Source organism: Salvelinus alpinus, chromosome 8 (assembly GCF_045679555.1).
Source record: "Salvelinus alpinus chromosome 8, SLU_Salpinus.1, whole genome shotgun sequence".
NCBI classification, from domain to species: Eukaryota; Metazoa; Chordata; class Actinopteri; order Salmoniformes; family Salmonidae; genus Salvelinus; species Salvelinus alpinus.
This window is the reverse complement of record NC_092093.1, coordinates 74,791,121-74,817,072: the sequence shown is the minus strand read 5'-3', so window position 1 is coordinate 74,817,072 and position 25,952 is coordinate 74,791,121. Positions and strand designations below refer to the sequence as shown.

At 43.5% G+C, this 25,952-nt stretch overlaps 1 protein-coding gene across 4 annotated transcripts in view; it reads right to left on the bottom strand.

Moving 5' to 3' along the window:
* Positions 1 to 8,610: 8,610 nt before the first annotated feature.
* Positions 8,611 to 25,952, bottom strand: part of LOC139583714 (matrix metalloproteinase-16-like) — a 74,230-nt gene continuing 56,888 nt past the window's right edge. For all 4 annotated transcript variants that reach the window (XM_071415087.1, XM_071415088.1, XM_071415089.1 and 1 more), the window contains 4 exons: positions 23,921 to 24,059; positions 18,509 to 18,659; positions 18,113 to 18,228; positions 8,611 to 13,473 (listed from right to left, as the gene is read on the bottom strand). In XM_071415087.1, coding sequence (XP_071271188.1) covers positions 13,145 to 13,473; positions 18,113 to 18,228; positions 18,509 to 18,659; positions 23,921 to 24,059 — 735 coding nt within the window. In that variant the 3' untranslated portion in view covers positions 8,611 to 13,144. The remainder of the gene's footprint in view (positions 13,474 to 18,112; positions 18,229 to 18,508; positions 18,660 to 23,920; positions 24,060 to 25,952) is intronic.

The following is a 25,952-nucleotide window of genomic DNA, read 5'->3' as shown; positions in this document are numbered from 1 at the left end:
TGCTCTGGCACCCCAATGGTGGAACAAACTCCCTCACGACGCCAGGTCAGCGGAGTCAATCACCACCTTCCGGAGACACCTAAAACCCCACCTCTTTAAGGAATACCTAGGATAGGATAAAGTAATCCTTCTAACCCCCCCCCCCCCCCTTAAAAGAGTTAGATGCACTATTGTAAAGTGGTTGTTCCACTGGATATCATAAGGTGAATGCACCAATTTGTAAGTCGCTCTGGATAAGAGCGTCTGCTAAATGACTTAAATGTAAATGTAATGTAAATGTTATGGACTTCTGAAAGTGCTACAGACTTTGTGGCTCAGCAGAAAGATCAGTGTATTCTAAATCCAGAGGTTGTGAGTTCAAATCCCAGGTTGGGTCATAGTGAAAAGTCAGTACTAAGTGATCAGGTCACATATAATCATATTGTTTAAAGATGTTTACACTGCCACTTACCTTAAACCCCCATACCATTTCAAATCAAATTGTATTAGTCACATGCGCCGAATACAACAGGTGAAATGCTTACTTATGAGCCCCTAACCAACAATGCAGTTAAAAAAAATACGGATAAGAAAAATAAATAAAAGTAACAATTAAAGAGCAGCAGTAAAATAACAATAGTGAGACTATATATAGGGGGGAGGGGGGGGGGGTTCAAGAGCTTGAAGCTCTCATAGACATGAAGCTCTCTCTTCCTACAAGCTCTCACAGTCTCACGTCAGAATTAGACATTCATCCATGTTTCTCAAACATCAAAATTCGAAATTGTTCCAAACGTCAAGTTTCAAAGTGTTTAATGCTACGTCCCTTCCAATAGAACACGTGAAATAGCCGTTTTCATGTTGAGCTGACACTTTCAAAACAAAAGAAAAGAGACACGTGTGAGGTCAGTTGTTCACATGTTAACACCACCTTTTCACATGTGAGGAAAATGTCATCTTTTTTTCAAATTTGCATTTTCACATGCGAAAGACTTTTAAATGTTGTCACGTGTAGTTTCATGGTATCAATTGTTGAAATTTTGCATCCCCGTGTTGTCAGATTTATTTCATATGAGATCGCGTTTTCACATGTGCTCAATGTTTTCACATGTGCTCAATGTTTTCATATGTGTAGTTTCATGTTATCACATTGCTTTTACATGTTGTCACATGTTATCACATTAATTTCACATGTGATTAAATGTTAAAAGTAGGTGTTTTTTCAGTAAGGGTACTGTATACAAACCCATTGTCTTGAGAATGCACACACACTCAGTATACATCATTTGTGAAATCTCTAATACAATAAATATTCACAAGAATATTAATGTACTGTAATGTTGATACTTTCCGGTGGATAAAAAAAGATATGTCTAGACACACATACCCCCCCCCCAGTTTGAGATGCTAGGGTCTCAGGTCTCCATGGTGATGTTAGTTAGGCTCAGTGGTGGTTGTGACATGATGGCTGAGGACTGACCTGGTTTAGAGTCCAGCAGCATGAATCATACATACAGGCCTCAGGGCAGAGAGATGGAGAAAGAAACTCTGCTGTCCGTCCGTCCGTCTGTCTGACCAACAGAGCACTTAACTGCTCTGTTGGATCACTGCAGTCATCTTCCACTGAGCTGAGTCCTCTCACTTACACACAGATACACACACCTTGGACCTGTCTATGTTGAGTGCTCTCTTTATCTCTCTCTCTCTCTCTCTCTCAAATTTCCCCCCATCCCCATTCTTGCTGTAGAGTCTATATCAGCATCCTCTCTTCCTCCACAGCAGCCAGGCATCATCATCGTCTGTCTGTCTGTCTGTCTGTCTGTCTGTCTGTCTGTCTGTCTGTCTGTCTGTCTGTCTGTCTGTCTGTCTGTCTGTCTGTCTGTCTCTCTCTCTCTCTCTCTCTCTCTCTCTCTCTCTCTCTCTCTCTCTCTCTCTCTCTCTCTCTCTCTCTCTCTCTCTCTCTCTCTCTCTCTCTCTCTCTCTCTCTCTCTCGCTCTCTCGCTCTCTCGCTCTCTCTCTCGCTCTCTCGCTCTCTCTCTCGCTCTCTCGCTCTCTCTTCCCCTGTCTTCCCTCTATTCCTTCACGGCAGGCTTAATTAAGCAGAGATGTTTTGATTACCCCTGAGAGGGAGAGAGGGAGGGAGCAGGGAGAACAGGGACAAGAAGTGATGGTTCAAACAGATGGTGGAGGAAAAATACCACTTAGAGGAACAAACCATCCTTACTCTCAGCTCTCCATTCAGGAAACCATTTAGTAAACACCTTGGAATGATAGCTCATGTGAATATGTACATGTTTTGAGCATCTAATTTGTTGTGTACCTATACTTTAACAAAGTGTCCCAATGTCAGAAGAACAAATATAATATATTATTTTCTAGTCACATGTTGGTAATATGGGGCTAGTAAGTGGTTTCTTCCAAGGTGTACCACAGAGCAAGAGTGAGAGTGCAGAGTGACACACAGCATTTGATTTCATTTTAGCTGCCGGTGATTGGCAGGACTCGCAGGAGGTACAGTATGTTTGTAAATTAATTTGATCAAGCTATGTAGCCTATTCCTTCTTGATGAATAAATAATACTTCAAATGTTTTGTTTCTCTGTAATACCAGCCACGTAGAAATGTTATGAAGTTGGCTTTAGGTAGCCAGCTAGATAGGTTCCTAATCTCCCAACCTCATACCTAGCTACCAAGCCATTTCAGGCTATCAATCATTTTAGCTGGCATGTCTGCTGGCAAGTTTGCTAGACTTTAGAAAAGCAAGCAATTAGTAAATGTACTGAATAAGACTCACATTCCTTTCAATCATTTCCCCAGATTTTTTGCAGAGATGCAGAGATATTTAGTTTATTTAAAAAAACGAAGGTTCAGGAAGATACAGACAGCTCAAGAGGTATGCTAGATATGAAGAAAAATACTTGGTTTCAATGTAATCTAGCACCTTATGATAATATAATGGTATTTGTGTATTAATTCCGATGCCATGATATGTGCCTGTATTGATGATGTGTGCTATGATTCCATGTACTGTGTTGTAATTTGGATGTAATAGCCTATGCATGTTAGTGCAGTATATTGACATGTGTTATTTACAACAGGCAGCGTGACCCTGTCATTAAAATGACAATTGAACCGGTAAAGAGGTATGCTTAGATAACCTTTGCAGAAATTTTTTAATATATATATTTAATATATTTGACATATAATTAGGCATAATGATTATGTCTCTAGATTGCAGGAAAAAACTGTTTCATCTGTTTGAAAAATGCGAAATTATTAGTGCACTATAAAGGGAATAGGGTGCCATTTGGGATACATTTTGGTGCAGCAGATTGCCACGAGGACACAGCTCAGTAGGACCAGAGCCAGGGACACACTCTCCAGACTGTCCCCTGGACAGGACAAAAGAAGATTTGTGAGCAAAAAGCTGAGACAGTTTTTCCGTGAGAACTAATGTAGACTTTGGTTTGCTATTGTAAAAATGATGGATCACTCATTCACTGAGTATGAAACTTGCTGAGTGTAAAACTTTCAGCAAAAAATAATTGCTAAACACGAAACACTAAACTAAACATGATGGTCTGTTAGAGCTATACTGTACACTTGTAGATCTAGGGAGCCGAACCTCAACAGTGTAAGTGGATATGAGGCTAACATTGTTGCCAATAGGCTCCCCAACACAAAAATAACTGGAGCAAAGACCCAATTAACTTCACAAGGCTAGACACAACACAAATAAATGGAAAGTAAATATATCAGACTGCCGACTAACGAGTAGCCGGTGTTTTTCAGTTTTTGAAATGAATGCGTTACATTTCCTAAACCTGTGTTTCCACAAGGAACCCATGAGAAAATAAATGAGCAGTGGAGAGAAAGAAAAGGAAAAATGTCTGTGGCTATGTCTGCTTAAAAAACGTGTTGCTGAGGTATTCAGAATGGTGCAAAAGATCACATGTGGGGCTGTAGACTAGCTAGCCCGTGTCCCTCTCATGTCTTCTTTTGAGAACAATCGAAAAAAACGTCACAGTTTCTGAACGCAGAAAGAATTCACAGGACTAACAGCTGCATTCATTCAATATATGGATTTTTGGAAATGGGCTATTTGACTTCTGTACATTGTCAAAAAGTCAATGTTGACAGAGTGGTTAGGTTACTTTCTTATATTTCTATGGAGATTACAGAACCACAGAAATTCAGAAATAGAATTGCCCTTAGGACTATGTTGTACAGTAAAAATATGTATCTCAACAATAGGCCTATGTGTACTTAATAACCCCCCCCCCCCAAAAAAAAGGTTTGGGACTTTATTCAAGAGGTCTGTAAAATAAGATATTTCTGTTGGCAGTGAAATAAATAACTAGTGTACATGGCAATGTTGTATCCTGTCATGATCAGTGGCAGCTGAAACATCTGCTGCAGTCATCACTGACCTCATCCACCCCTGCCAGTTTTCAGGGAACGTCTCTCCTCTCCCACTCAGTCCTTTTTTTCTCTTCATTCTCTCCCAGCCTTTCGTTTTCTCTTCCTCCTCTCTCATTCTCATGACTGAGACCAGAAACATAATTTCCCTTGGTCTCTTCTTCAAAGACTAAAGCAGGGATGGGAAAACACATAAATGGAAATCCCATCTACTGTTCTTTTTTCTCATGGAGAGAGGGAGCGTGAGAGACAGGGAGGGAGAAGGAGAGAGGGCGAGAGAGGAGAGCGAGAGCAGGTGAGAGGATAGATGGATAAGATCGATATCACCACATCATTTAGCCTGGCTGACCGCACGTCTTTAGACAGGAGATCCCCATGACAACGGTAACAAAACACAGGTGAATCCACGCATTAGCGTCTGATGATCATCCAACCACGTCCCACCTCTCAGACAAAGGAGATAACGTATCATATTCAGCAGAAACTATTGTTACCTTTCGCCTTAAGTCCATGCTTGAATTCTCACTGACTCCGTCCCAAATGGTACCTTATTTCCTAAGTAGTGCACTACTTTTGACCAGGGCCCACAACTATTATTCAGTTGTAAGCCGGAGTCAGTGGTGTGAGTCGCCGGTGTGAACGCTCAATTGGTTCAGAAGACAACTATGGAGTATTTCTATTTCTCTCAGACACACACAAGCACCATGGTAACAGTGTATTCCTCTGAAAGATAGGAAATGCGATACATCAATCAGATATAAATCTTTCTCACCCAAAAGTTTGGCCCCTCAAAATGAGAGCAGTTAATGGTCTCTGAAAAAAATAATAGTCTCTGGTGTTGGATCTGACTCTGGCTGAGAGCTCTCTTGAAAGATGAAATGAGAAGTGTTTGGGGACAAATTATAGTTGAGAGTCTCCTGCGAATGAACAAAGAATGGGAACGTTTTCAGGCCAGATACTTAATCTAAATGACGACAGTTATTGATTGCAGATCTATTTCTGCAAATAGGAAAACACAAACCATTTCAAATTTCAAAGTATTTTTCCTCACTCTTGACATATACTTTGAACTAGTTTCAGTTCCCATATCCTTCCAGTAGCTGGATTGTGAAAGAGAGGAGAGAGGAGAGGAAGAGAGGGAGGGCAAGAAGGGACTGTAGAAGGGCAGGCAGGCGGGGCACAAAGCACAGCATGCTGGGTAGTGGAATGGTAGTGGAATCAATGGAGTGATAAATGGAACTAATTTCACCTGGATGCTCCAATCATTACCTTAGCTTTGTCTCTTTGAATGCACAGAGAAGTGTAATGTAGGGAAAGTCTCAAACCAATAACTACCTCCAATCATTACCTTAGCTTTGTCTCTTTGAATGCACAGAGAAGTGTAATGTAGGGAAAGTCTCAAACCAATAACTACCTCCAATCATTCAGTCGCCGGTTACCTTAGCTTGGGTTCTGGTCTCTGTCTCCTCCTGTACGACCCTATGAAACCTCTCTACTAATGAGTTTTAAACATGGATGTATAGTGCATTGTACTGTATGACCAGTCGTATAGCCAGCCTGGGAGTGTTGGGCTAGTCTCACACTATGCATCTGTCCTCTCCTTTCCTCTCTAGTCTTCTCCTGTCCTCTCTTGTCCTCTCTCACTCTTTCCTTTTCAATTTCTTCTTTGTAATTATTTTCCCACTGGGCACACACTGGTTGAATCCACATTGTTTCTACACCATTTCAATGAAATGACGTTGAACCAACGTGGAATAAGCGTAGAATTGAAAATGAAGATGGCGCTGCAGTGGATAGCTGCTGTTTTACTGGCTCCTGACCAATTTATTTACGCTGATCTTAACTTTTCTTCATATAATGTTTCCGCCATCATTTCCTATGACCGAAAACAGCTTCTGGACATCAGAACAGCGATCACTAACGATCAGCTGGCAAGTGTCTTCACTGACATGTTCAACCTCTCCCTGACCCAGTTTCAAGCAGACCACCTTAGTCCCTGTGTGCCCTCCAAGCTCATCACTAAGCTAAAGACCCTGGGACTAAACACCTCCCTTTGCAACTCGATTCTGGACTTCCTGACGGGAAGCCCCCACGTGGTGACGCTAGGCAACAAGAAACACATCACTCTGACCCTCAACACGGGGGCCCCTCAGGGGTGCACGCTTAGTCCCCTCCTGTACTCCCTGTTCATCCACAACTGCGTGGCCGTGCACGACTCCAACACCATCATTAAGACAGCCTATAGGGAGGAGGTTAGTGACCTGGCAGTGTTCTGTACTCCCTGTTCACCCACAACTGCGTGGCCGTGCACGACTCCAACACCATCATTAAGACAGCCTATAGGGAGGAGGTTAGTGACCTGGCAGTGTTCTGTACTCCCTGTTCATCCACAACTGCGTGGCCGTGCACGACTCCAACACCATCATTAAGACAGCCTATAGGGAGGAGGTTAGTGACCTGGCAGTGTTCTGTACTCCCTGTTCACCCACAACTGCGTGGCCGTGCACGACTCCAACACCATCATTAAGACAGCCTATAGGGAGGAGGTTAGTGACCTGGCAGTGTCCTGTACTCCCTGTTCACCCACAACTGCGTGGCCGTGCACGACTCCAACACCATCATTAAGACAGCCTATAGGGAGGAGGTTAGTGACCTGGCAGTGTCCTGTACTCCCTGTTCACCCACAACTTCGTGGCCGTGCACGACTCCAACACCATCATTAAGACAGCCTATAGGGAGGAGGTTAGTGACCTGGCAGTGTCCTGTACTCCCTGTTCACCCACAACTGCGTGGCCGTGCACAACTCCAACACCATCATTAGGACAGCCTATAGGGAGGAGGTTAGTGACCTGGCAGTGTGGTGCCAGGACAACAACTTCTCCCTCAATGTGAGCAAGACAAAGGACCTGATTGTGGACAACAGGAAATGGAAGCCAAGCACACCCCCATACACATCAACAAGACTGGTTCAAATAGTTGACCCTTTTTGCACTAACTCTTTTGACTCCTCACATACGGTGCTGCTATAGTATATTTTCCATCCTGTTGCCTAGTCATTTTATCCCTACCTATATGTACATATCTACCTCAATGTACACTGGTACCCCGTGTACATAGCCAAGTTGTCGTTTCTCAGTGTGTATGTACCCATCTAGGACTGAGACCCACTAGAGAGTATAACTGTGGTTTTAGTTTGGGTCTCCTGTAAGACTATGTTTGCCCACTGCGCTAAAGCCTAGGCATTCTCTCGGAGAGCTAACACCAGACTTCAGGTCTCAAGCAACACCTGGGAAACACTGAATCATGGGTCAGTGATTAAAACAGCTAAAGTACTGTACAGTCAGGAATCCTTTAAGTGATCGATCTCATTTGAGTGTCTGGAACATATAACACGTCTTAAATATGTTTTCATACCCCACTAGATGTTGTTCTAAGTACATTTTAGCAAGTACCATTGAAATGGGGGAAACTTTGGAACCGTTGATAGAAATTGAAAACAGCTGTCCGTCCAGTGCATTCTGAACACCTTATTGGAGGCCAAGGGATACAGCCAGGCGTTAGACTAGGGCTATGTCCCAAATGGCTACCTATTCCCTATTTAGTGCAATACTTCGACCATGGGCCCTAGTCAAACGTAATGCACTATATAGGGAATAGAGTGCCATCTGGGACACCAGCCTTATTTCTGCATCAGACCTTTACTTTACCACAGCTGGAGAGGAATGTACTGTACGGAAAGGAACTTGAATGTAGTTTATATATGGAATGGAAGTCAATGTACTGTATTTTGTTTCTATATGGGAGGAACCTCTCACCTGTCACTTCCTTCCTATAATGGTTTTATCCTTGTGGGAGGGTCAGTAAAAGTACTGAGGTGCTGTGGGAAGATATTTGACTTAACATGACCCCTGGGGTGGTAGTGTATGGATAGAGCAATAATGAAGATGTAAAAATAGTTAATTGACCAAACCATCCATGGAGGAAATAGTTCAAATGCTTTCCTGCCTTGATATACACTCTACTGCAGCCATAGTAAGACCTGGCTCATGACAGTGAAACACAGCTGAAATGTCACAGCCAATTGATTTAACTTATTTTATATTGCTGAGGTTGAATGAATATTAGTGAACATCAATGGAAAACTAACTGAAACTTGACATGGAAAAGATGTGTTAGTATCACACTTGCATGAACATGACAAAACGCAAATGAGGACATTTTTAAAATGTCTTTATTGATCAACAAGATGGATCCAGGCTCCATTGATACAACACAATGTAGAGAATGATGCTCAGCATGTATGTAAGATGGAAAATAGTATACAAAAGATGGTTAATGTGTATTTCATTATGTTTCTTATTTATCTTAATAAGACCCTTCCCCAAATGTAATGACATGAATACAGGAATATTAAGACATAGCATAGTGTTTGTGTGTGTATGAGGGGGGGGGGGGGGGGGGGGTCAGTCCCCTTGATACACACATACTGTACACACACATATACAATGAAACAGCATACATCTGACTCAGTACACACACACACACACGTCCTGTGGTTATCACTGTTAACCCCTCCACTCTCTGTCTGATACACAAGGTGATAACAGGTGTGGACGATGGTGAGAAGAGGTAAGAAGATGGTTGAACAATTATTTATATTTCTTAGCTATTCCAGAAAACAGAGGATCAACCTGTATTTCCAACCCGCTTCCAATCGCAGGTGTATTATAGTGAAACATAAATAACCTTCACCTTTTCAATTTCTTGATCCCTCCTTTCTTTCTTTCCTCCCTCCATACCATCAGACCTTGTAAGCTATGGGAGCGTACCAAATGGCACCCTATTCCCTTTATAGTGTCCTACTTTTGACCAGAGCCCACAGAGCACTATAAAGGGAATAGGGTACCATTTGGGATGCAGGCTATACACCACTGGGTCTGGGTGACTATTTGACCCTGTGACCTTTTAGTAGCGACCCTGGTCTCTCAGCAGAGTGGCTGCTGGGATACATTACATTAACAACCACCAGGATGATATATGCTTTCCATTTACCTACAGCCATTAAACACTGCACCGTAACGACTTGTGTTAAATGAAAATGTATTACTCTTGTTCACGTTGTGATCACTCAAGTTTAAGTCAATGACAGAATAGGAAAAAAAGAAGAAGAAAAACAGCACCATAAAACTAGCCCTGCACGACCATAGCTCCAGCCCTGGCTAGTGTTCTGTAGGTTCGGTTAGCACCAATGTTTCAGCCTGCCTCCCAGAGCAACACGTCTCCAAGGGATAGTGCAGGCTCCAGTCTCGAGCTACAGACCCAGATACAGACGTAGATACACACACACTGACTGACATGTAGACAGAGACCCAGACATACATTTGTGAATAAGCACACAGCCAGTGGTAAGTAATGCTAGAGAGTTAAAAGGCAGACACGCAGGCAGCAAACACGCCCGCACACACACATAGACACACACGGGCATTTGAAAAGAAACAGGAGTGTATTTGCATCACTGGGTAAGTGGTAAAAAGTGCAAACAGAAGAAAAAAAGCCCTAGAAGAAAGCCATGGCTGGATTGTGCTCTAAACATAACTGTAACCATTATACCATTGTCTAAGTCAGACTCACAGCACAGACGCCATTTTGCAGCTGAGTTGTATTGTGACGGGGGAACAGTGAACTCTCTAGCCACAGAAGGGCTATCGTCTTACTACCGTATGTGTGTTCATGACCACAACCAAAGCCCAAGTAAGTGAACTGGGTCGACCTCTTTGTTGATGGCAGTTAGTTACCGTCTGGACTGGAGTGCAGTGGCAGTAGAATAAACACTACTGTCTGGCGTCTGCCCCTGTAGCCTGCTATCCAGCATGCTTTTAAATGATCAAAAACAGCTGTAAAAATCACAGAGTGGGCCTTTAAATGCCTGCATATCTTTAAAAGGTCTGATTTTTATCACGCGACTTAATGTGACACATAATACCAGTTAGAAGGATGTTGAGCTTTCAGTCTTGGTATTTCCCACATAAACATCAACATGGTTTAACTCTGAAATATAAATGTTGTCATTTTTCCTTTTGTGGTCGGATTAGACTAAGGAGTTTGGAGAATATATTTAGAGTTTGCTTTATTTGTCCTGGCTGCGGTATACTTGCTGAGTGTCTGGTAAATAAGGTTTAAGTACATGTCTATTGAGAGCACTGTACTGTGTCTGACATCTCAAACCAATCGAGTTGTTTTCTAGACATCAGACATGTGTGAGTTCATCTCTTCTGAGAGAAATGGATTGTGAGCAGAAGTAGTTTAGATTTGGTGAGGATTTACCATTAAGAACACAGCGAGGGGCAAGGGGAGAGCTTACACACATAGCGAAAACATGTCAAATCCCACCTCAAACTTTTCACATAACACACCCTTACTCCACAACTTCATTGGGTATATCATGTATATATAAATATAAACAATGAGTTTCAAGGCATAATTTTTTAATCATATACTGATCAATTTATTAATTCTGTCAGGACATTTTCCATTGTCCCAATCTGTCTTACACGGAGAAGGAAGAAGGATGTCGCATTTGTTTTTGCAAAAAGAAAGAAAGTAGGAAACCATTATCATGAAACAGACACACATTCAAACACTGCTCACCATGAAGCAATGACACGAGTTACTTTTTTAGGATTCGGTGACCAAATCAAATCAAGTTTCCTCTGGCCAACCTAACCTAACTCGCCAATTACCAAGAAATGACCTAAATGCCTGCTTCCTATAGCTCAGGTGAGATATTTTCCATTTGAATCGTGAGGTTCCAATGACTCTTTTGTTTTCATAGTACCAGAAAGGGAACCCGCAGCCATGAAACATTAACAAATAGATGCAAACAAGGTATATTCAAGAGTTTGAGCATCATCATCAAGTCCTTCTGTAAGCTTTGGGCAGAACCACTAGTCAAGCTGCATGCCACATGGTGCGTTCTATTCGCATACAAGGAACCTGCAGGTATGTTCCACCAAACTGTAACTGCAACCTGTTTTCAAGCACTGGAGGAACAAACTGCTGTATCTGTGAATCCGGTTTGTCCATATTGTTTGTTTTCACTTCTTCTGTTTTATTTTCCTAGAGGTTTTCTGAGCAGTCCAAAGTGGATGTGGATGCTTGCATGCACTTGCACACAGGAGAAGACACTGCATTGTCTTGATTGACGTCACTGTCACTCCTATTGGTCCTCGGTCGAGAGACAAGTGCATCATGGGTAGTAGGCGTCTGTGACTTAAGTAGAACTCTCTCAACAAGGCAGTCAAGAAGATTAAACACGGTCTGTCCGTACGTTTACAAAGACCATACAATTCTTTTGGGATGCAAACTTAACCAATACAGAACTACCATTTCAGAGGGGTAAGTGTCGGTTGACAGGACCAAACAATAAGCAAATCTATAGTGTAACAGCATTTTAATCTCTTTCATTTATCAGTCTTTCCTATCAAACTGATATACTGTATATATATATCAAGTCAGATACCATAACAATACCATAACACTCAACTTTAGCGGCTTTTTTCAAGAACCTTCATCCTCCCTATTTTGACTAATATCTTAAACTCTATATACAGGCAGAATCTTTCCCCTGTTCTGGTGGTCTGGAAAACCAGCGCTGAGGCATCTGGGCAATAGAACATAGGTTGCGTCCCAAATGGCACCCTACTCCCTAGATATTATATACTACTAGTATCTAGGGAATAGGGTGTCATTTGGCACGCGACCCTGTTTAACCCATGACTATTTATCTTGGATAGCAACCAACAGCTCTTTCAAGAAACAAGTAAACAAATAAACAAACAAAGCAGTATACAAAATAGCAAAAAACAAGAAAATGAAACACAAGAAGAACACAATTGATCTTTAATTAAGGCGATTAAAAATATTGCAAAATATTTTGGCCCCTGTTTTTGAGACAGACTGCCACAACAGTCAAAGTTTCCGCTGCATAAAGGATCAAGAAGAGCAGGGAGAGAAAAAAGAAAAGAAAAAGAAAGTGATAGCAAAAATGATTATGAAAAAAAAGCATCCTCTTTAGAGAGAAAAAAGTATTTATTTGGTTTGGGTTGTACTTTTCTTCAGGACTGTTTTTAACGGGACTGTAAAAACGTTCATTTTTTAAAAATAAATTATATTTTGAAGGAAAAAAACTATAAAAAGAGACAGGAGTTGGTAACTGGGTGGTTAACTTCAGCAACAGTTGTTATTGGGGGTCTTTTGTCTTTCTGAGCACGTGCAGTAGGGGATAAGACCTAAGATACTGTAGATAAGAACTGGCTGTGTTCCTCTGATTGGGCGACAGCCTGATATGACAACAGGAAGATGACTGACGCAGTGCACCATGGGAAGAGTTGAAAGCCACATGAAAGTTCTTCCCCGTTTAAGAGCGGTTGCACCAGGCGCCGTCCTAAAAGGGCAGGGCTAGGAATGGGGGTTGATGGGATACAAAATAACAGTACCCTCTGTTCAATCTCAGGGTGGAGGGGTATCTAGGCAAAGGCCACACCCTCTCCCGCTCCCATTTAAAAAGACGGGGGAGTCTTGGGAGTAGGCCTAAAATTAGATCAGATCATAGTGGAGTCACCGGCGTACTACAACCGCCACCACCTCTGTCTGGATGTAATTTCCGGACCATTGATTCCATTATACTGGAGGGTATAATAAAGTCATATTGGTCCAACTAGCGGACCCCTGTGTGTCACCCAGAGTCATCACACCCACTCCTGCATGGAGCGTTTGCAGTACAGTATGTGTCTGGGCGTTCCCTTCCTCTTAAACTGGAAGACGGTGTAGACCAGGACAAGAAGACAGAGCGCCAGGACACAGGGGATCACGATGGCAATGGCCTTCACTGTGTTGGCCTCGTTTTCCAGCTCAATGACAATGTCGACGTCTTCCGTGGGCGGCCACTCGGGGTCGATGGGGGTCAGGTCGCAGCCCATGAAGTCCTTCAGGATGGAGCGGGGGTAACCGGGTTCGACTCGCAACCTCTGATTGTTGAACTTCCAGTACTCCTTCCCTTTGTAGAAGTAGGTGAAACCTGGAGAGATAAAGTGATGGAGAGAAAGCGACAGAGGGGGATGAGAGAGAGAGACAGAGAGACAGAGAGAGAGAAAGATAATACAATTAAGTACAATCTGTTCACAGTCTAAGTCTTCTAATATGGTCTCCACAGGATTCATTTGGATGTTAATCTGAGGTTGGTAAAGAACTTGTTTCCATGTAGTTTGTAATTCTCTCTTTATTCCAGGGGCCCAATATATCCCTGGGGTTTACAGGCCAGTAGAATAAAGCCCTGGCAGTGATAAAGACAAGTGCTTACTCCTCTCTGGAGGACCTGAAACACTGGACCACAAACACACTGTAAACCAGTGACATATCCCCAGCATGACAACCTGGCTAAACTCCCCACCTCTCCTCTCCTCTCCTCTATACATCTCTGCATTATTCATGAATTCTTCTAAGAAAAGAGAGAGAGAAGAATAGATGAGATATGCGCTCTATTTCCAAGTGCACAGAGGAGAGGAGGAGTTCTTTAGAAGGGAAGAGAGAGAGAGAAAGAGAGAGAGAGAGCGAGAGAGAGTGCGAGAGAAACAGAGAGAATGGGGTTCTAAATCACATGGGCAGCTGAGTTGTTTACGGTTAGCAACCCAGGGAGTGAGAGAGCGCGCGAGCGAGAGAGAGAGCAGTGTCCTGAAAGATTCATCTTGGGAAAGAAGAGAGGGAGAGACTTGGCTTTTAGTTGAGCTCTGACTGGTGTGGGCAAAAGAAGAGTTTAATATCCAAAACCCTATACCCTATACCCCTATATCCAAAACCCATTTTCCATATCCATTTTCAGAAATGTTGGTAAATTAGCTTTTATTGTTTAAAGAAATTATAGAAGAGATTGGTGTGTTTTTTCACTATCTAATCATGGCCCAGTTGTTCAATGACAGACATGTATTGTTTAAAATCTATCACTTCATGGTTTCATTTCAGAGAGACAAATAATCCCACTATAAGACCGAGCACTGTGTGAAGGTGTGTGTAGGAGCGGATGAGTGTTACAACACACACCTCTGTTCAAGCATCCCAGATCCCAGTCACAATGACCCAACCAAACATCTATAAACAGTGGAGTATAGCCTACCCTACTGTCACCTGACCTGATAATGGTTGATGATCAGGGTACATTTTCGAGGTGACTTGTTTTCCCACATCGTCATTACATTTACATTTCAGTCATTTTATCAGACGCTATCCAGAGCTAATCACAATTAGTACATTCATCTTAAGATAGCTGGGTGAGACAACCACATATTGTTGCAGGTCCATTTTCTGGGCATTTTCCATGTGAAAGGACCCATGAGCACCAACGTGAGAAGTTCATAGGAGCATGTCAAATTGGGTGTCAAATGAAAGCTAAGAGCATATATTTTTGAGAAATTAAGGCATATATACATTTTTCAACCATTTCCCATCTTAAAAATGTGGAAATAAGCAAAGGTTTTGATTTCTGGTCAAACAGATGGAAAAGGGGTCTTAGACACTATCTCTCTCTCTGCCGCTCTCTCCATGTTCTCTCTCTCCAGTTAATGTCACCTCTACTGGCTCTTACTGACACCTACCATGACACCTACCACCTATCCTCTTTCCATTTACTGTAACAAGCTGTATCCTCACCCACTGAGCACTGACCACACCGGATGTCCATTGACGTTGAAAAGAAGTTGAAATTTGCTCAGTCCGGCCGGACCAAATCTGAACCATTCATAGTCATCTATGTTTCACAAGTTTAGGCAGCACAGTACAGTACAGTAGAGCACAGTACAGCACAGTAGAGCACAGTACAGTACAGTACAGTAGAGCACAGTATTTGATTATTTTTCTTATTTATTTCACCTTTATTTAACCAGGTAGGCCGGTTGAGAACAAGTTCTCATTTACAACTGCGACCTGGCCAAGATAAAGCAAAGCAGTGCGACAAAAACAACACAGTGTTACACCTGGGATAAACAAACGTACAGTCAATAACACAGTAGAAAAATCTGTATACAGTGTGCGCAAATGAAGTAAGGAGGTAAGGCAAAAAATAGGCCAATAGTGGCGAAGAAATTACAATTTAGCAATTTACACTGGAGTGATATATGTGCAGATGAGGATGTGCAAGTAGAAATACTGGTGTGCAAAAGAGCAGAAAAACAAAAACAAATATGGGGATGAGGTAGGTAGTTGGTTAGATGGGCTATTTACAGATGGGCTATGTACAGCTGCAGCGATCGGTAAGCTGCTCTGACAGCTGACGCTTAAAGAGTGAGGGAGATATAAGTCTCCAACGTTAGTGTTTTTTGCAATTCGTTCCAGTCATTGGCAGCAGAGAACTGAAAGGAAAGGCGGCCAAATGAGGTGTTGGCTTTGGGGATGACCAGTGAAATATACCTGCTGGAGCGCGTGCTACGGGTGGGTGTTGCTATGGTGACCAGTGAGCTGAGAGAAGGCGGAGCTTTACCTAGCAAAGACTTATAGATGACCTGGAGCCAGTGGGTTAGGGAATGAATATGTAGCGAGGACCAGCCAACGAGAGCATACAGGTTGCTGTGGTGGGTAGTATATGTGGCTTTGGTGACAAAACGGATGGCACTGTGATAGACTGCATCTAATTTGCTGAGTAAAGTGTTGGAGGCTCCAGTTGCTGCAGGGGGTGCAGAGCTGTTGGCCGGGGTTGGGGTAGCCAGGTGGAAAGCATGGCCAGCCATAGAGAAATGCTTATTGAAATTCTCGATTATCGTGGATTTATCAGTGGTGACTGCTTCCTAGTCTCAGTGCAGTGGGCAGCTGGGAGGAGGTATTCTTATTCTCCATGGACTTTACTGTGTCCCAAAACTTTTTGGAATTAGTGCTGCAGGATGCAAATTTCGATGCTAGTGCAGTACGTCACAGGGTATTTTTGTGCTGGTCAAAGTCTGGAGTGAACCAAGGGCTATATCTGTTCTTAGTTCTACAATCCACTTCACCTAATGTAGGTCAATAACCAAAATACATTTTTCAAACCCAAGGTGTCATGGCATAGCTGACACCCCAGTCTTTATGCAGACATCTGTCACGACTTCCGCCGAAGACGGCTCCTCTCCTTGTTCGTGCGGCGTTCGGCGGTCGACGTCACCGGCTTTCTAGCCATCGCCGCTCCATTTATCATGTATCCATTTGTTTTGTCTTGTTCCCTGCACACCTGGTTTTCATTCCCCAATCATTTCATATGTATTTATTCCTCTGTTCCCCATCATGTCTTTGTGTAGGATTGTTTGTGTTACGTGTATTTTGAAATTGTGGATATTGTTACATTACTTTTTGTTCTATGTTCCGTGTTTTGGGCACATTTTATGTTACTTTGTGCTGTCATTTTGACCGGAATAAAAAGTGTGCCTGTTCACTACACTCTGCTCTCCTGCACCTGACTTCGCCTCCAATACACACTCCTAACAACATCTTTGAATCTTAATTCAGAGCAGATATTTAACATTGTTTTAGGAAAATGTGGTCACATAAAAATCTGATGAAGAGTTTACCATAATTCTGTTACAAACTTCACATCTGCAGTTTTCCAGTAAATGTGTTTTTGTAAAATGTTCAAAATAGTCCTTGTGCATAGAGTTGTATGGTTTGTTAAACTTTGAAATCAATGGTTTTTGTTTGGCATACATTTTAAAGTGAAAAATCTGAATCAAAGCTCAATTCCGTTATCGTGGAATTTACCTTCCCTCAATAAAGCAGTTATCAGCTAAGTCAGTGCTGCTAGGAAAATACCATGGTACCAGACGTTTACCTGGGTTTCAGACGTTTACCATGGTACCAGACGTTTACCTGGGTTTCAGACGTTTACCATGGTACCAGACGTTTACCTGGGTTTCAGACGTTTACCATGGTACCAGACGTTTACCTGGGTTTCAGACATTTTCAGAAGATGGGCAGGGACTCTGCTGTCTGAGCTTCAGGGGGAAGCTGGTTTCACCATTGGGGTGCCAGGACAGAGAAGAGCTTTGACTGAGCTGAGTGGGAGCAGTCCTCCAGTAGGGTTGTGACAGCCAAGAGACCAGAGGTGGCAGAACGGAGTGCTCGGTTTTGGGTGTAGGGTTCGAGCATAGCCTGAAGGTAGGATGGGGCAGTTCCCCTTGAGAGGGACGGGGACAGATGGCATGAGTGTGCTCCGCCTCCCAACCTGGCCTGTTTTTTCCCATAGAGGCACTGCCAGGTCCGCTCAAACCCCGCCCTGCTGGCCATTACCAACCAATAGGAGCCATTCCCAGGCTTTTTGTACGATCCACTTGTCTAATAAGTCTAGCCCGCAGGCCTGACAAAAAAAATAGAAACCTAATCTTTCCCACCCTCTGTGCAGACCAACTGGCCTCAACCGGATTGGGCAGCAGACTGTGGTATTTTGTTTTCTGCTTCCCTGTCATATTCCAACTGGGTCTTACAATATACTGTCAAAACATGGCTACTAAAATCATAGCTTCTTGTAGCTACAAGGTATTCAAATGTGTAGTTAAGAGCCTGAAGTAAAGACTATGTTTGGTACACATTATGTGAGTGTTATTGTCTAGCGGATGGAAGGAGAGGATTAATAGATAGGGAGACGTGAGTGTCATTATGTTACTGTCTAGTAATAATGGTATTATGGGATAGATAGGTGGACATACCATTGGCTTTGTCTACGAAGGCTCCTTGTGGAGAGTCTGGGACGCCCTTCCAGACAGTGATGGATTTAGGGTAGCCTGGGTCCATTGTCCTCATGTCCTCATTGTAGCGCCAGTACCTGAACAGACAGCCATGGGGATTAGGGTGTGGGATAATCAGACATCAAAACACATATCTCAGAATTTCATAGGCATCCCAGTCCCAATACATTAGAAACACACACACACACACACACACACACACACACACACACACACACACACACACACACACACACACACACACACACACACACACACACACACACACACACACACACACACACACACACACACACACACACACACACACACACACACCACTCCACCCACACACACAGCTCAGCTCAGTGTACACACCTGTCCCCTTTGAAGAAGTATGTCTTGGCTACGTCCTCCCACCAGACGGCGGTCTCGATGCTCTGGGTTGGCATGCCGTGGCCGAACATAGAGATGTCCTGGGGGTAGCCGGGCTGGAGCATGGTGTCCTTGAATACCCAGAACTGCTTCCCTGGAAGAGACACAAGGACAACAGGGCTCAGAGGGACTGCTGGGACATTACACATCTCAAATGGCACCCTACTTCCTTCATAGTGCACTACTTTTGCCATAGGGCTCTGGTCAAAAGTATTGGACTATACAAGGAATAGGGTGCCATTTGGGACGCATCCACTCACTCACCAGCACTGAGGGGATTTAACCCAGGGATGACATTTGGTTGGCCAGGAGGGGTTATTAAAACCTGGGGATGACATTTGGTTGGCCAGGCAGGGTAACTATAATCCAGCCTGCCTAACATGAGCCATACCAAATCAGTTTCAGAACCCCAAGGTATACAGTATCTGAAGCTGTAGTGTTGCTAGACTACTACATCACTGGAGATCATGAATGTTACAGTACAGTGAGGTTGTTAGAGTCATATCACATTGCACAAGAGTTGCAGCATTTTCAATTTTGGTTATATATAACCACATGATAATATATTAGGTGCAATAGTCACCTTATCATTGAACAGAACATTCTCTCTGGAACAATCAATAACATTAAATGCTGGTTCAGTAGGGAACTACAATATCTAAGCATTAGTCTAATATTTGCATTATTTGGTCTGACTTGACATTTAGGCGGAACAAACATTCAAGATCCACTTGTGGCCAAGTTTCAGCCTCGTATTTGGTAGAGTTCATGATGCCGTTGACCTTAACAATGGCCCCAGGACCAGTGGACGTAAAAAAGCCCCATAAAATCAAAGATCCACCACCGTATTTTAAAGTAGGCATGAAGTTTACTTGTATGCATCCTTATTTTGAGGCCAAACCCACCACTGGTGTGCGTGGCCAAAGAGCTCTATTTTCACCTCATCTGGCCATAGCACCCGGTTCCAATCAAAGTGGCAATGGTTTAAGCAAACTCCAGGCATTTACATATGGTGGTTGCTCTAAATAAAGGCTTTTTTATGGCAACACTTCCAAATAGCCTACTGGCATGGAGTTGGCATCTAATTGTAGATTTGTTAGACTCCCCAAGATAAAACCAAGTTCTGTAATTCTCCAACTGTGGCCCTTGGTCTTTTCTTTGCCTCCTGAACCATCTTCCTCACTGCTAGTGGGGACAAGATACACTTGGGTCTTCTACCAGGCAGGTTTAATACTGTTCAACCTCTTAATTGTTGCCTAATAGTGGTAAGTGGCATATTTGTTTTTTCAGTTGTTGATTTTTTACCTCTCACAAACCAAGAGGCAGACCAAGAGTCCCAAATGGCACCCAATTCCCTAAAAAGTGCGCTACACTTGACCATGGCTCAGGGATAGGGTGCCATTTGGGGCAATGCGTTAAGAGTCTAGATGCCAGGGCCTGTATTCAACAAGTGTCTCAAAGCAGGAGTGCTGTCCATATAGTGTTATTCATTATGATCAGGTTCGAGAAGTGCAAAGCCGAGACTTGAGGAAGTGTTGTCTTGGAGGAGGAGGGAGGTAGAGAGGGATGGAGAGAGTGGAGAGGGGAGGAGAGAGTTATGGAGGTAGGTAGAGAGGGATGGAGGGTGAGGAGGGAGGTAGAGAGGGATGGAGAGATTGGAGGGAGGAGGAGGGAGTTGAGGAGGGAGTTATGGAGGGAGGAAGAGAGGGATGGAGAAAGAGGAGGGATGTTGAGAGGGATGGAGAGATAGGAGGAGGAGTGATATGTTTCTGGTAATTAGGTTGTGGCACGGTTTTGACTTGGTGACCCCAGGAAGTGTTTTTTTTATTCACTGGCATAGGTCTGGGGAGGACTGGGAGGAAATGAACTGGTTTTAATGTCTATGGAAGAGAAGGGCAACTGTGATTGTGGTGGGAGGAAGGGAGGGAAGAAGGGAAGAAGGGAGAGGGAGTGAGGGTGGGACATAGGGATGTGTGAAGGAGGGAGATGTTTTTAGGGGAAGAGGAAGGGGTGGGAAGGTCGCAGGAGTATAGCCTAGCTCTCGTGACAGGGCCATGTGACAGGAAATGCCTGTCATTACACCTGTTTTATTATCATGCTCCATACATAGCAGGCGCATGGTTACCACGGTTACTCCAGCCCTGCCAAGCCCCTCCCCCTGGCACAGGCACTAAGGACGTCTGGGTAAACTGGGTCAGGGGGCATTGGGGTGTGTGTGTGTGTGTGTGTGTGTTAAGACGGGTGTGAAGGATATTGGACATAAGGGGCTTCTCAGAACTCACCAGGGTGAGATATTTGGGGAGTAAATAATGATTCAGACTAGACTGACTACATCTTTTAACTTTAACTGTCAGTATTTAATGTTAGCTCAGATGTTCCTCCCGCAGTGAACACTGCTAATCTCCTGCTATCTCCTAACAATGTCTAAACAGTGTTGTACAGTGTTGTACAGGGGATGGTGATCATTGAGTCTGGGCAAGGTGCCAAGAACAACAGGCTCCTTCCTCCTCCACATGGACCACACAGAGTGTATTGTACACACACATGTATATGTGTGTAGATCACACACACACATTACGTAAACACACACATACACACACACACATTACGTAAAGACCCACCCACACACACACACACAGGGTCCCATGGCCCCTCCACTCTACCCTAAGCCCTGATTGACTTCAATTGTTCAACATTTTATTCTGTATGGGACTCAGACCAGTAATTGAAAACAGATCAAACACACACACACACACACGCGCGCGCACGCACGCACGCACGCACGCACGCACGCACGCACGCACGCACGCACGCACGCACGCACGCACGCACGCACGCACGCACGCACGCACACACACACACACACACACACACACACACACACACACACACACACACACACACACACACACACACACACACACACACACACACACACACACTTTCGCTACACTCTTTAACATAGTGACCACACAAAACATTACAAAACACAGGGCATGCATTGTAGGCTAGCTTTCTCTGTATAAAAAATGAAATATAATCAAGGCCAAGCTAAATAAATCATTGATTGGCTCTAGCAGTATACGTAGCTAAATTGTCTCTCTCTCCCCCGAGTGGTAGATCGTATAGATGCATAATTCTCTTAGAACCAAGCATTGATATACCCATTGTGTGTGTGTGTGTGTGTGTGTGTGTGTGTGTGTGTGTGTGTGTGTGTGTGTGTGTGTGTGTGTGTGCGTGTGTGTGTGTTTCTGTCGGGCTAATCAGAAAGACCATGGATGCAGTGCTACCGAATTAACGGGTTGATGCAGTTATTCTGGTAGCTCTTCTACATTTAGTCTAAGTCCCAAAAGGAACCCTATTCCCTTTATAGTGGACTACACTTCACAAAAACCCATAGAGCTCTGTTCAAAAGTAGTGCAGTATATAGGGAATAGGGTGGCAATTGGGACGCAACCTTATAGTCAGTGCACTTTGATACTATAACTTTCTATCTTATCGCATTGCTCCCATTTAAAGGTCAGCAGGGTATGAGTGGACATTATTGAGTCAATGACTTTCTTTATGAGCAGATTTCTCCAAACATATACACCCCTAGTCCTAAAGGCAGACAGCTAAGAAACAAGGTTGTTATGAGCGATGCATATTTATTCAAATGAGGGTCTAATTTACATGCCGATTCAGTGTTTGTATAACACAGCTTTAAAAACAGGGAGTCCGCGTCACAAATGGCACCCTTTTCTCTAAATTAGGACTCCTGAGTGGCGCAGTGGTCTAAGGCACTGTCTCTCAGTGCAAGAGATGGCACTACAGTCCCTGGTTCGATTCCAGGCTGTATCACATCTGGCCGTGATTGGGAGTCCCATAGGGCGGTGCACAATTGGCCCAGCTGGGGTAGGCCGTCATTGTAAATAAGAATGTATTCTTTACTGACTTGCCTAGTTAAATAAAGGTTAAATATAAAAATTCTAAATATATATTCCCTGGTCAAAAGTAATGTCCTAAATAGGAAATGAGGTGCCATTTGAGTCTGCATGAGTCTGTTGCAAACAACGTCAGAACGTATTTATAAGCTTTGCCTTATAAGGCATTCAAAGTCAATTAATAAACATTCATGAATGCTTATCTCCACAGACACCTACATGAATATGCGTTGCCTACATTGTTACCTATAGAGTCACTTTCTTCTGTTTGAAAGCTCACAGTTTTTTTTTTACAGGACATAGTAATAAACCCTCTTATTTCATGGAAATCTCAACGCTACAACCAGAAAAGAAAAAAAAAGAAAAAAGGGATTTCAGGAGCTCTCGGGGACACAGGGGACAACTAGTCTGTTTTTCGAGGAACTGTGAAAAATAGAAATGTGTTTGCGAACCATCTGTGATTTGTAGTTATTATCAAGACAGACCCAGATTTACACCCGTCTCCTCTCTTCCCCACATCCCTCCCTTCCTCTCTCATGGGAGTATACAAGTCTGTTTGTTTGTTTATTTGCTGTCTCTTTCAGTAAATGTATATATTGAGACATCCCCTTCTTCTGCTATAGGTTTATATGATGTAAACACGTTCAGAGAAGAGACTAATCTGTGCTGCAGTGGGGCTAGTGAGGTCATACATTCAAATAGACTGATTATGGAAGAGACAATGCATGAAAGCACACGCACACACACATTTTCAAAGGACAAACTGCTTTTGACTGTCTGAGATTAAGAGGCAAATTGCCTGGGTTACAGTAAGTACAGGGTCTATAGTCACGTAGTCTGGAGAGATAAGCCTCTGGTTAATCCTTCTACTACAGCAACGTCACTCCATGCACACACGTACGCATACACACACACATAACCAAGAATAAGGAGCAAGACCCATCCTACTGTATCCTATTGAACATGCTTTTTGGTCCAGGATTTATCTGATTATGCAGATCAGGGATGGGCAACATTGGTCGGGGGAAAAGAGAAAAATGTGTAGTTTTACAGCTAATTTCCTGCAATTCTTCACATGTTGCTATACTGTAGGTTGGAGGCAAATGCGTTCAGCTTTTAATATGATAACTGATGATCAATGGTCCACACCCTGGTCAGTAATTCGACCATGCTTACTACAAGTTTAGATAGCTGGCCGCTAGACTAACTTACCAAACCCCCAAAAATTAGCTGACATGGCCTAATTGAGTAACTGCTGATACACAATCAAATTTCGAAATTGCACTTTGTGTACTATTATTCTAACTCTTAACAGTAAGTAAGAATGAGCCCTCCCCAAAAAAACTACAAAAGGGGGGCCATGCGACCCGCGGGCCGCCAGTTACCCATCCCTGATATAGATCATGTATAATACATCTGTGGGCATCCTTACCTTTGAAGAAGACAAATTTCCCCTCGCTGTTCTCGTAGACAGCGTCTATCTTGGGGGGCAGTCCTCTCCAGAAGACATTGATGAGCATGGGGTACCCCGGCATCACTGCGTTGTCCCGTACCCTCCAAAACCAGTGATCCTGAGAGGAGAGAAGAGGAGAAAAGGGAGGGAGAGAGAGGAGAGGAGAGAGAAAGGGTCATTAACACACTGGCATACCAACATTTCAACACAAGCTAAAATGTGTTGTTGGAAATCAAAACCCAGCTAGTTAGTTTAACAGCTGTGAAGCTTAATGACCGAGAGATGATTCCATTACTCTGCATCAACATCCATTAGGCTTATTAGTATGTAACCTGTACTGTAAACATGCTAAACTATTCAGGTCAAATGGCTCAGTTTTTTAAAGAAACTTGAGGAAAAATAAAACAATCTAAAGGAAAAATGCACATAGCCAAGTTTAAGGTGTGCCTGTCTTTTTGATGCTGGATGTAACCTGAAGATAAGAGAGTTGGGCCAAAACTTAGAGGAAAGAGCTCACAGGCCCAGCTGAGAAAGACATTATGGCTCAGTAAGACACCACACCCTTGGCACGGAATGGCCGCTCTAGCCTTCCACAGAGGCCAAACACACAGTGACCTGCCCTCGGAGAAGTAGAGACAGAGAGAGCGAGAAAGAGAGAGAGACAGAGAAGAGGGGGGGGGGGGGTAGAGAGAGAGGGTAAAGAGAGACAGTGAGAGAAAGACAGGGGCGAAAGAGGGAGAGAGAGAAAGAGAGGATGAGGGGAGTGAGGGGGAAAGAGAGAAGGATAGAGATACCTCATCACTGGCATCATCACAACATCACGCCTTATTCACATTAAAACGTGCACAGCCCATTTATCAAACTCGCTGTGTGTGTGTGTGTGTGTGTGTGTGTGTGTGTGTGTGTGTGTGTGTGTGTGTGTGTGTGTGTGTGTGCGTGTGGAGGACATGTACACACACTTTCACACACCATCACACACACACACACACACACACACACACACACACACACACACACACACACACACACACACACACACACACACACACACACACACACACACACACACACACACACACACACACACACACACACACACACACACACAGTGTCCCATGGCCCCTACACTCTACACTAAGCCCTGATTGATTTCAATTGTTCAGCGTTTTCTTCAGTATGGGACTCAGCCCGGTAATTGAAAACAGATCAAACTGTGAAATCGGAGCTATTTGATTCCTTTCGACTCTGTAGAAGACAAAATGTTCCAATCTCCCTCTTTCTCCTGCTCGGAAAATATGGACAGTGAGCCAACCTGAGATGTAGGCAATTTCTGCTGGCACTTGGAATTACCCAAATGTCCAAACTAATCAAAATAACTACTATAACCTCTGTAACAGAAGATTATGGAGAAGAAATGCAGACAAACAGAATCACAGTGCTACCTTGCAATACTGATGATGCATTTAGACAGTGGTACAGCTGTAAAAGAGAACAACAACAAAATAAAAAACTCTTAACACTGAATGTTTGAGTTCACAGATGTTCCTCAATGTAGTGCAAATATCACTGCAGGTATGCATGTAGGGCTATAAGTCAACAACTGACATCTATAAATGATCTGCATTAAAAGTGCTGTAAGTAAGAGCACCTAGCCACAGAACAGCCATAAAGCAGCATACGGGCATCCCTGAGAGACTGAACATGACAGAGGTCAACAATGAGGTCAGTTGAGGCTAAACAAGCCAATTGGGGTTGATCTGATGTGCGTGTGTGTTAAGGTGAAAGGACAGTGGGGAGAAAGGAGTGGAGATGAAAGAAGCCAGGTCCTGGGTTCGCCTCAGAGGGATAAGCACAGATAATACACACACTTTGTTACCCACTTCCTAGTAGACCCCGTACATCAACGCACATCTAACAGAAGATCTGATCCAGAGCGACTTACAGGAGCCATTAGGGTTAAGAGCCTTGCTTAAGGGCACAACGACAGATTTTTCGCCTAGTCGGCTCGGGG